The following is a 12843-nucleotide window of genomic DNA, read 5'->3' as shown; positions in this document are numbered from 1 at the left end:
TAATGATCTGTACCATGAACTACAAATAAATATTAATCAAACACAACCCACAAAGTAATGAATTGATGTAATGAATACATAATCAAAGTAATGAATACACACAAAGAAATGCCTCACATGAATGAGTACAATTCTGATTGAAGCACAGTAAAACCTTACACTTCTTTGATTGGAGGAAATAAATGAATACAAACAATGTAAAAAACTTTATCACTAGAGATAGTCATTATGCACAATCTCTTATTAAATTTAATAATTATAAATATAAATAATTAAAAATATTCTGGAAGAAAAGCACATCTGCATGGTAAGTGAGAGTGGCAGGTTCAAGTCATGCTCCAGACTGATTATTTTCTTTCAGATTATTATTTATAAATAGTAATTTAATTACAATGTAAAGAAACTTACTTTCAATAATAAATTAACTAAGTAATTAATTAAATGTATTATATTTGCAGATAATATATCTTTGTTGGAATATACAAATGCAAGAGTAAACTGAATCACCATTTATATTTTTATGAAAAACAAACAAAAATAGAGCTTTAAAAGAGCAGACAAAGAAAATCCATTTTTATTTTGAAACTCTTTTGACACTATTTAACAAGTAAAATTTTGTGCCAGCTCAAATTAAAATGAAATATTCATCATTTCCTGCAATAAAAATTTTCAAATTAATGAACTGCATTTAAACTTTTCCCATACTGTCTCAAATAGTTTATAAAGTGATGATAAAATTTTTATATAACATATTTTTCTTTATTTTTCATAGATATATTTCAATACTGTTTTAAAATCATAAAATAAAAAAAATATGACTGCATTTTCAAAAAGAAAACACCAATGAAAAATCAGTCAAAAATTCTAAAACCTGCTTACTGCAAAGAAAGTTTGGTTCCTGAAAATATTCTGTATCCCTACTGATAGGTAAAAATTGAACAGACATCATACTTTATTTTATGGATCAACATGATAAATTATTTTCATCAATTATCCTTCCTACTGAATTTTATAATGATTCTCCATTTTTCACTTTTGAAGGGTTATAATTATATAATTAATGTTTTAATTGATCTACACTATCATTGATAATTAAATAAAACGCTCAACAATGTTCATGATGTAATTCAACATACACAACAACTTTCAGTTGTGATGGTTTTGTATGTCTCAAACTGATTATTGATTAATTAATGTGACAAGATTAGGAATACTTTTTTGAAATAATTTTCTCATCAGTGATTTATAACTTGAGCCTTGTAACACTCTTTTTTCTAACATGGTCAAGAGTGGCACCAGAAAGAGCACACATCAATTTTAGACTTCAGCATGAGTCATTTTTAGACAGGCATGATCAAGCAACTCAGTCTTACATAGGGAAAATTTTTAGACAGATACTTAGACATTTACAAACTGGAAGCACTCACCATCTGATTATCTGTACATACTGGCAATTCTGTGCAGCACTGTGATAGTAAAGCTATGCTTTACTATCACAATTAAAAGGAAAAAAAACAAGGTCTTTGTCTGACATGTTTTCTTTAAATTTGAGAAACTACTATAACCCAATGTTATTATACAGGGTGGTTATAATTAAAGTTGCCCTACTCAGACCCGCATAGAGTCCATTCTCATTGACGTATTTGAGGAAACTTGATATATACATTATATGGACCATGGGGAAAAAACCAATTAGTTCAAATTTCTACCACTAGGTAAAAAAACAAAAGTGTGCATAAAGAACAAAAAACACAAAATGGAAACATGCAAAAGGTTTTTATTCACAACATTTGTTCAATGTGCAATCCATTTGTGTCAATCACATGTTCATAGAGCCTTACAGTATGTTCAACAGTAGCCAGACAGGTTTCTTGAAAAATTGCAGCAATATGGCATGTTATGCTTGCTTTCAATTCAGACAGAGTCCATATGGTTGTGGGATATCTGAAAGATCGTATCTATAGAGGAGGCATACAAACTTTGCCTTAATACCTAAACAACAACGTATTTACAGATCAATAAATATTAATGAGAAGTTTGAAAACTCAGGTGGTCTCAAACTTTTTTCCAGGATTGCATATATAAAAGCATTTTAACTTGAATTTAACAAAAAGTTTACAAGTTTAGCACCCAAAATTCATTAGAAAATGTATGTAATATAAACTTTAAAGAAAAATCAGCACCAAAGTTTGCCCGAGAGCTGAATTTTAAAGTAAAATTTTTCCTGAAAATTGAAATCATATATTGAGGACACCAGATTTGGTTGAGATTTTACATATAGTTCTTTCTACAGAGCTCTGAACCAGTGCAGTNATTTAATAATATATTTTAGATATTAGTCATCAACTTGTCAATCATAAAATTCATTTATGACCACATAAATAAAATACTTAAATAATCATAAGATCTTTTTCCCAATAAATTAGAATATATTTTTGTTGGTAATGGTGTTAGTTAAGATATAAGAGTATAGTTCCTTCAGTTAAAAGTTAATAACTTTAAATGCAAATTATTTTAGCATTTATTTATAAATAGTTAATAATTAAATATAATTATAAATATTTCAAAATTATAAAACTAACATATTAATTACCAAAACTTTATGTTCATTTTTTTATAAAATTAACTTACAGGCATGAGTATTATGGTTTTGCAAACTTTTCATTACAGACAACATTTCTTCATGTAATCCATTTAATATGCAACTCAAAAATTCTTCAGCATCTTCCTGCTGACCCTAGTGAAATAAATATATTCATATGTAACAGAAATTATAGTAGCAGTTTATAATGCAAAAAGCACAAGTAATAACAAAATATTTAATAACTGAATAATACCAAAGAAAAGGAAAAAAAAATCTTTTAAGTTAAACCCCATACAATTTTTACATACATTGTCAACTATACCAGAAATTTTTTCTTGACTAAAATAAGTTCTTGCAAAGTGAGAAAAAGTTATCAATCTAAATATAGCTTCAAACAGAAGTCATTCTTTTCATAAATAAAACATGAAATTATACTACATTTAACTATATCTCAAAGTCTGAAATAATAACTTGAAAATATATTATTATTGACAAGACTATGTCTTGTTTATAAAATCATACTGCCTGCTGGGTAACCAGCTCAGAGGTATGAAGGCTTAGAGGTACATGTCAGGAGTTGCAATTTGGCACAGAGTATTAGATGTCCAAATCATGCATGCATAAAAAAACACAGACTTGTAGGTACTCAGGGGACCGAGAACAGAGTCAAAATAAAATTCAAAATGGTGACAGTTTCTACAAACAGGCAGTAGTGCAAGATTTGCATGTGTTGCTGTTGAAAAATTGGAAATGCGAACGTTGCAAAATCAAATTTTGATAAACGAATCTTTGAAAAAAAAAAAACATTTACCTGTCCAGTGTTATTCCCAACATATCTCTGTCGCAACGTACTGACCTTGACCGGTTGACCCGAGATATCTCATTTCAGCATAAGAACCTTTTTTCAAACTAGATGGTGCTAGTCATTATAATTTTATATTAAAACTAACTTCCAAAATAAAATTTCAGACGATATGATAACCAGGATTATTATTTTTCAAAAACTGGAAATTTCATTTTCGTTAGGCATTGACAAAAATTCAACCCAGGGCGACATGCAATGTTGAGAAATTTCGAAATTGGGATAGGTTAATTTCACTGAAAATGCATCATGGCTGACCTCGTGGTCATGGCCAGCAAAGTTTGAAAGATTGCACTCAAAACCAGCGATACCAAAGAAGATTGGAGAATGAGAATGAGACCCATCTTGAGTGTCAAAGTGATGTCCCAAATATAGCTTTGCCGTTTTACTTGTTAAATTTATTATTTATTAATAGTTTTCTAATAATAATCTACTATTAAAACACATTCATTTATAACAACCAAAAATTTGTCAATGTTTATTACATCTATATAATCTTAAAGATTCTGAATGCATCAGAAATAAAACTAATCTAAAATATTACTTATTACTCACATATGTTAATCTTCAATAAATGTTAAGTGTTTTAGGCACTGCTATTTCAGTACATTAATGCTATTATTCATCTATTTTAGTCTAATATCAAATTAAATATTCATTCCAACTGATAAATCAATAGTAAATACTGATTAAAATGCCATTTCTTCAAATAGAATAAAAATGCTCAACATATTTAGTAACTAAAAAAATCTTACTCCTGGAAATTAAAATTACATTAAGATAGTCTATTACACGAAAGATTCATCATCATAAGTGATACTCAAATTTACCAAAATACTGCACAAAAAGTACAAATGAATAATATTAATTTCTAGTATGTACTAAAACTTACAAAGTTGTATTCTATCATTATTATTATTATTATTTGACAAATGAAATTTGTTTTCCTTTTCACATTCTCATCTTGTTTTACTCTTATAAAATAAAATCTAATATTCCTATTCTAAAGAAAGATGCAAATATTTGAAATGATAAAGACAGAATAGATAAAGAAGAATCAGAAATATATGAAAAAAATAAATTATCTTATACATATAGCTAAAGATCTAAAGTGAAGCAAATTTATAAAAGTAAAAATATCAAAAAGACAAACTGAATTTAGATTTCTCAGATCTGTGTTATTATGCATGCCAATTAAGAAACTTTGTTGTACCTATTAAAAAGAAAGGTTTGCTTGAAAATTCTGTAATACAAAAGGTTCTAGAGATATTGCAGTCATGTAGTTCAGCCTCCCTTTTTAGGTTATTGGATTTGGGGTTTTGTAGCACAAGGGCCTAAGTAAGCCTCAAAGTGCCAGGTCTGGCCAGTTATGTCTCTGCCTCCCCTTTTAACATTCAATCCAAAATTTCATTAATATTTAGAATAAAAAACAGAACAGTTAAAATAAAAACATTTAAACTGTTAATTTTTAATGTTTTTTGTTAATTTATTGTAAGTTATATTATCAATTATGCTATAATATCTATATTTTTTTTGGAATATACAAACCATGTTTTTCTTATTCTTACTCTTAATGTAAGAATTTGAATAGAAGACTAATTCTTGAAAATGCTCAGTAAATATAAACTATTTAAAAAAGTAAATAAAATAAAGTTAATATATATGAAATCTTACCTTTACACAGACAGATTTGATGACACTCAACATTTTATATATGTATATAGGTTCAAATGCTGATCCAACAGGAAAATCATCTTTGCTTGTTGAAGTGACAATTTGCATATGTGGAAATTCATGAACAAATTTTACTCTAGAAATAAATTTAAACTTTTCACTCAGTAACACTGTCATAATTCAATAAATTTAAGATAAAAATTTATGAAGCTAACAACACATCAAGAATTATCTGTACAAAAAAGCAAAATCTCTGTTGGACAATAAATAAATCAGAATGAAAATTAAAGCAGTATTTACTAATTTACCAAAATTTCAACCAATTACAATGATGACAATTGATATTAATAAATAGGAAAAATGGCAAACAAAAATGAAAAAAGTTTATCTATATGTAAACAATTTTGTCTAAATATGTAAATACAGTTTTGTGATTTTACACTTATTATCAAATCTTTAGTTTAGTGTCATTATTTATTTGCCTCTGAAATTGGCACTAAAGAGAATTACTTCATTTTTTTTAAAAAACATAAAATGTCACGAACATACATATATATTTTAAAGCCAATTTTTATTGGTTTTAAGGTTTTTTGTTTTACTACTTTTTTAATCAAAAAACTTTTTACATATTTTAACAAACTTATATTTATTTTTACAGTTTTATTTACACTAGCCCATGATTTTATATGATTTAACAAAAATAATATTATTTCTACAGTATTTACCCACGATTTTAATAATTTAGTTATTCCAGCTGTCAATATAATATTAGGACTAAAGAGAGGCATTAAGCCGAAAATGCATATCCTTTTAAATTATAGAAAATAGACCTACTTTTTCCATTTAAAGAGTTCCTGTGTGATTTGTTCTCAACAGCAACCTTGTGCTAATTCCAAATGAATGATTTATAACACTTGGTTTAATATGTATGCAAGAGTTTTTAAGTTTATATAAATTTCTGAATGTTTAAATGGTGAATGAAGTTCATTGCAAGCAGAATTGTATATTGTCAGTGTTAATTAATTATCTTTTGTTTATATACTTCAAGTTGTAAGAACGAGGTCACTTTGATGATAGTTCTTCACGATTATATATGAAATCTGATATTTTTCACTATACTGTATTTTCTGTAGCACAATTCATGTTTCCTCTTTTTTATTTATTGGCACTTCAAGTACCAAAAAATAAATTGTGCCAATACAATTCTGTACACACTTGAAAACTTACATTTGTAAGCAATAGTTAAAAGTTGCTAAATATTGAATGAATGTAGTTAGTCAATTTCATGTGATTGTCACAATTCCTACACTGATGTAGGGAAAAAAAATTAATTGAGTTGTCAGATATGGAAAACCATGATGTATTATTCTTCCTAACTTGTTGCTTTATTTAATCAAGCATTAAAAAAATAAAAATAAAAATCTATACACACTATCTCATCAGTTGAAAATAATTTTTTGAGATTGTTTTAAGTCCATATAAAAAGCTTATTTATAACCCTTAATATATTTAAAATTCAATTATTGTAAATATTTTTATGCACCCAGTTTCTTGAAACTTCTGTATTATTTTACAAATTGGTTTTTAATGTATTCTACTTTACTTCTTTCAACATTATTGTTCTTGTTGTTTTTATTGTAGGCTGAATGGCTTTTAGGGAGCATTGCATGTCTGTATTGACATTACTAACTTTTGTACAAATGAATATAAATAAATAAGCAATAACCAAGATTATAATGAAGATTATAAATTTTTAATTTATAAACTTGATATAAAATGCTTGATGACCAAATAAATATCTTGAGAAATTTTTATTTTATCTAAAAATATTTTAACAAGCATATAGTATTGTCATCATAATTATGTCTAGCATTAATATTTAAAAATTATTTACAAAGTTCATTTAAACTACTTTTTCATATAGCTTTCAAATTATGAATAATTCTGCAAACTGCAAATACTATATCTTGAAATAAGTACTTGCCATGCTTTTGAATTATGTGTTTCCCATTACATTGCAAAATCTACCAAATAACAAATTCAACAAAAATAATATTCTTTCTTGAATTAATTATTTAAATGGATAATTAAATTAGTGATGATGTAAATGTAGAAAATGTATTTTGCTATCATGATCATAGACTATTTAAAAGTACAAATCTTTCATGTATTTGTTACATTGTACATCTATTATAATACTAATCCAAATGATCACTGTAATCAGGCTATTTTTTGCTACTATTAATAATTATAACAATTTAATATTTATTAAATAATGTTTAGAACAGCCTGAAAGAAAAGAATCAACTCAGAGCAGGATGCAAACCCACAACCAGGAAGCTGCAGGTTCAAATCCCGCTCTGGGCCAATTCTTTCCTTCCAAACTGTTCTAAAAATTATTTAATTATTAATAGTAGAAAAAATAACCCAGTTAATTAAAGCAATCAGTTGGATTAGTATTAATACATCAGACTTTGGGATGTTTATTATATATTATATATATATTTACATCTATTATAAAATTGCTAGATAATGAACTTTGTAGACACACATATTGCAATTAATGAATAATTTCTTCTTATATTAGCTTTATTTTACTGTTTATTTCATATATTCTGCATTATCTTCATTTTCTCAGCAATGAAGTTATGTAATTTTATTTCTTTATAAGTTATCTCTAAATTGGTAACTTCTGCAACAATGACATTAAAAATTTTATTCTATTTTTATCACAACAACTTTCAAATACTATTTTTAAAAAATTCTTTTAATTTAAAAGAAATATGTTTTCAGACTATTATTTATTCTGATTACCCTGAATACTTAGATGAAATATAATGTAGTTCATTGCAAATTGTCTTAAGTTATAGGGAAAAAAAATCAAAATATAATATAATGTAAAATATATATATATATACTGTAACCTACAAACTGTCCATGATTGGGGTGCAAGATTTTCTTTTTTCTTTATCCATATTTGCAGGAAAAGATTTTAGCAAATTATAAAAAGGAGGACATGCTAAAAGTGCTTGTAATGTCTGAAGAAAAATTAAGGAATTTTTAAAATATTGAGAGCTGCTTAATTTTATTGCCTAAATGTATAGATTAGAAAATTAACAATATACAGTGGAACTGCTATATTTGTAATATTCAATATTCGTCACATTTTGATGACTTTTTTATTTTTCCATATTCGACATTTTTCTGTATTCGCTGTCATTCCCAACACCGGAAATGGCACTACAATTGAATGCTCACGCTGATCAGCTAGCCATGTTAGTTAGCTGTAGTTAATCAGTTAGCTTTGTGCAGTCATCATGTGTGTTGTTGAGTTATTGCAAAATAATCAATGCGAGAAACAAAGTTCCAATTGCTCCAAAGCAGAACCCAAATGTTGATATAGCCAACCAAAATACAAATACATTCAATGATAATGTAATTGCCCACTTCAGAAAAGTTTTAAAAAGCAGACAAAAACACACAACACTGGACAAGTTCTTTATTAAATCAAGTGCTACTGAATTAACTTACTAAATTACTGAGTTATGATCATGGGGTCGGCAAAACAGACCCCATGATCATAACTGGAATTGCCTAATGTTTTAATTGCTATGTCTTCTTCTAAACAATAATACTATATTAATAATACTGTTCTTCCCCTTCTACCACTATACTGTATTTAGTACAATACAGTTTTACAAACAACATAATTTTTATTCTTGTACCTTTTTTTTCAGGATGGGAACAAATTAATTGAATATCAATTATTTATTATGAGAAAAATTGTTTCTATATTCATCATATTCCATATTTGTTAGGTCCTTAGGAACAGATTAATGACAAATATAGAAGTTCCACTATATTATCAAATTTGTTACGTTTAAAATTATATGAAAATAATTTAAGGATACAGCATTAATGTAACACCAGTTTCTTCTATTAACAAGACCTCTAGGTTTCAATGAAGGAGCTGTGTGATCAAGTTTTACTTCCTGTAATAATTCTTAAAGGAAAAACAAATTTAATTGAATTTGACAAATATATACTATAAATATTCACTCAAAACCAAAAATTAAAATAATTTATTTTGATTTTATACTTACTTCCTAATACTCCAACCATTTCATCTTCATTTAAACTTGCTGCACAAGACACTTCTGAAATTTTAGTTATAGGACTTGTATTTTCTTTAATTATCTCTGATGTTATGGGTGATAAAATTACTTGTCTTGAATTTCCCTGATTAGACTTTTCCTTCTTAAACAAATCACTCCACATAAATTTAGGTTTTTCTACTGGAGAATTATTATTAGTATTATTATCTAACAAAGGTTTTGTATCAGTTTTTATGGTATGTTCATCAGAAGTACTGTCATCTGCACTACAATTGACTTCATTCTTTTCATCTGTATTCTTTTTTTCTGTTGTTTCCAGTTCATTGGGTATATTTTCTCCATTGGATAAAATAGAATGAGATTGCATATTTTTCTTTTCACAAATTAAATCAATAGATTTTGATTCTTCTGTATTATCTATTTTTTCTTCATTATTTTTGGAAATATCGCAAGGATTATTTATTTGTTCAAAATGAGCAGGTACAGGAAGAAAATTAATATGATCATTGTTGCAACCAGCCTCAGGAAGTGAATTATGCTCATTATTAACCCAATTATTATTTACTCCTGATGATGTAATATTGGGAACAGCAAAAACAGGAAGTACATTAGGTGTATTATTTACCCATTCATTATTTGTTACAGTTGCCATTGTTGTTGTATTTGGAACAGTTGATGTCGATGGAGCTATACATCCATGATAGGGCAAGTTATAAATTGGTGCATAGAATGCAACCTGAGGGGATGCAGGTTGGTATGGAAAAGAAGGCATTCTGGGAAAATTGGGCCCTGGACCCGGCATGGGGACTGTATCACCACACATAAAAGGCACTGAAGACGGGACTGCTTGTGTCAGTTGCTGTGAATCACTATTTGTTGCAACCCTTGACACTGATTCTGCTGGTAAAACTCCATCTTTCTGTGGAGCATTTATATTGGTCCTTATTTCACTTGTAATATTGTTTGTTATAGAATTAGATATCTTATTACTTGTTAATGAGATTTCTTCAGACCTTTGGATAATTGGTTTGACTGCATTACCTTGATCAGAAGATATCTGACTAGCATAAGTAACATGCGGCTGCATTTGCTGGATAGTCACTATATCAGGTCTTGTAGATAATGTTACAGTGCAAGGTGTTATGGGAACTTCAACCTGATAGGGATAGGGATATGGCACTGTGCTAGATATGACACACGGGGGATGGCCTGTATAAGGAGGTACGCAGGAAGCAATTGGCACAGGCACACCAGTTTCTGCATTAATATTTCTTGGTGGCACTGTAAGGTCTGCATGTGGAGATATGGACAAAGGTGCATGTTGAGATGGAATTGTGTAGGTAAATTGTTGAGCATTACTGTATGAAGCAACTGTTGCAACAGTGGATTCTAAAAAAATAAATAGATAATAAAATAATTAAGATTTTTAAAAATTATTATTATTGTTAATGTAAAACTATTTTTATAAAAAATTTGCAATAATTCATATTTTTAGCTAAAAAATAATGTATCAAACTAATTCAAATAATCTGCCTGATTTTTATTGGGCTAAATTATGGCTACATTAATGACCAAAAACAAAACAATTTTGCTTAGAAGTAGGCAGTTAAGCCAATAAAAATTAATCAGATTGTTTGGAAATCCTTAATGTATTGGGTTGATTGTCATACATAAACAATGCCTGGGGTGAAATGTTCATTGAGAGCCACAGATTCTAAAGATGTCCCCAGTCAGCATCATCATTTTAACAAGTAAGGTTGTATCTAAATTAATTTGAGTCTCATTGCAAGCCAATCTTTTCTTCAAGAGTGTTCTAAATTTAAATGAAAAATTAAATTTATTAAGAGAGGGTGTCTTAACCATCTAATTCTAGATCAAACTGTTTTGTTTCTGATAATTAAAGTAGCCATAATTTAGCCCAATAAACATCCAGCAGATCTGATAGGAAATTCTAATGTATTCAGTTGATTGTTATTTATATATCAAACTAATTCATTCCTTATTCCAATTATTAATTGCATGAAGAAACTAAAATCTATATTAAATTAAGAGTTCTATTTATTAGTAATTACAATACTTTTTAGAATTTGAATACTTAAAATTTCTGAAGCTAAATACTGTAGAAAAAAATATACATATTGTATATAAAAACAGTTATTATTAAACCATTTTTTGTGTTTGACAAATAAGACAATTATTTTGTAGGCTGAAAGAGGTGTTTTGAATAAAATCAAATTAACTATAATTTCACATTTTCACACAAAATGTAACATTACATATCAAATTTATGGCAAGTGAAAAAAAATATTTAAAATATAAGATGAAAAATTTACCTTTAATATTCAAATATCATTAATTTTAATGATTAACTGTTATAATAATAACAGCAAGTTTAAAATACAAATATATAAACATTGTTTAACTTGATCTTTTAAGATAATGCCAAATAATTTCCATATTATATTCGGCTGTATTAATGCTATAGGGCATCACAAAAGTAATGTAGGATTTAAATTAAAAAACAACAACAAAAAGTTTTATACATTCATTAATTGGCAAAATTGTTACAAACCTTTAAAAAGTAAACATTGCACTTAAACATGAAATAAATATTAAAACACTCCAAAAATATGTTAAAAATTGCATTAATCACTTTAATTTCTAACCTTTTTGGCCTTATTTAACCCACCTTTTTCAGGACAAACTTACAAAACAAATAGTCACATTTGTATAGAATGAAAATTTATAACATTTCAGACTATATTGTACAATTTAATGTTAGTACTAGACCTTAGAATTTACAAAAATACAATATATAAACAAAAATATAAATTTGATAATGGACAGCACGCTAATCGTTTATTACAAAAACTTTTAACATATAAGCGTTAAATTAGACACCTATGTCACTAAATTGACGAGCGCTTTCGACGATATACACTTTCGTCTTCTTCAGGTCATTAGAACCTTTTTTGAATACAAAATTTTTAAAAACATTCCAATCTTAAATAGCAAATTTGGAATGATAGCAACGGTAGAATATAAACAGATATTTAAATAAAAATATGCGCGGTAGAATATAAACAGATATTTAAATAAAAATATGCGCGGTAGAATATAAACAGATATTTAAATAAAAAACATGCGCGTTTATGTTGCGCATGCGTTATACGCCTATATATTGTGGATTTAGTTGCGATACTTTATATAACTGTACAAACTGATCCACAAAGGGGGCAAATCCAGTGTGGGGGTGTTGCAAGGCTTTAATACGTTGGTGATAAGGGCTTCCCAGATATATACAAGATTTTTGTGGTTGCAATGTTTTAATATTACCACGTCATTCCACAGAGGGGTATGTTTGTGTTGTAGTACCATTCTGGCGAGTTCTGTGTCATTCCTGCCTTCTCTGATGGAACATTGATGCTCTGAAATGCGGTTAGCTAACATTCTGGTTGTCGCACCAATATAATGGGTGCGACCGCCTATATCATTCTCTAATGGAACTGAATACACCCCCGATTTTTCATTGGTGGATAAAGGATCTCTGTCGTTGGACAGCAACCTCCTAAGATTCGGCCGCGGAGAGATCGGCAGAAACAAATCAT

The 12843-nt window shown here is 27.9% G+C and overlaps 1 protein-coding gene across 1 annotated transcript in view; it reads right to left on the bottom strand.

Moving 5' to 3' along the window:
* The window catches only part of LOC111633757 (ubiquitin carboxyl-terminal hydrolase 10-like), a 136737-nt gene that overhangs the window by 50178 nt on the left and 73716 nt on the right, over window positions 1-12843 (bottom strand). Inside the window, exons 4-8 of the mRNA XM_023378378.1 lie at window positions 9224-10624; window positions 9032-9123; window positions 8049-8158; window positions 5121-5256; window positions 2632-2737 (exon numbers count right to left, since the gene is read on the bottom strand). Coding sequence (XP_023234146.1) covers window positions 2632-2737; window positions 5121-5256; window positions 8049-8158; window positions 9032-9123; window positions 9224-10624 — 1845 coding nt within the window. The remainder of the gene's footprint in view (window positions 1-2631; window positions 2738-5120; window positions 5257-8048; window positions 8159-9031; window positions 9124-9223; window positions 10625-12843) is intronic.

Source organism: Centruroides sculpturatus, unplaced genomic scaffold (genome assembly GCF_000671375.1).
Source record: "Centruroides sculpturatus isolate CEXI.00-Female unplaced genomic scaffold, Cexi_2.0 scaffold737, whole genome shotgun sequence".
Classification (NCBI taxonomy): Eukaryota; Metazoa; Arthropoda; class Arachnida; order Scorpiones; family Buthidae; genus Centruroides; species Centruroides sculpturatus.
This window is presented reverse-complemented; position numbering and strand designations above follow the sequence as displayed.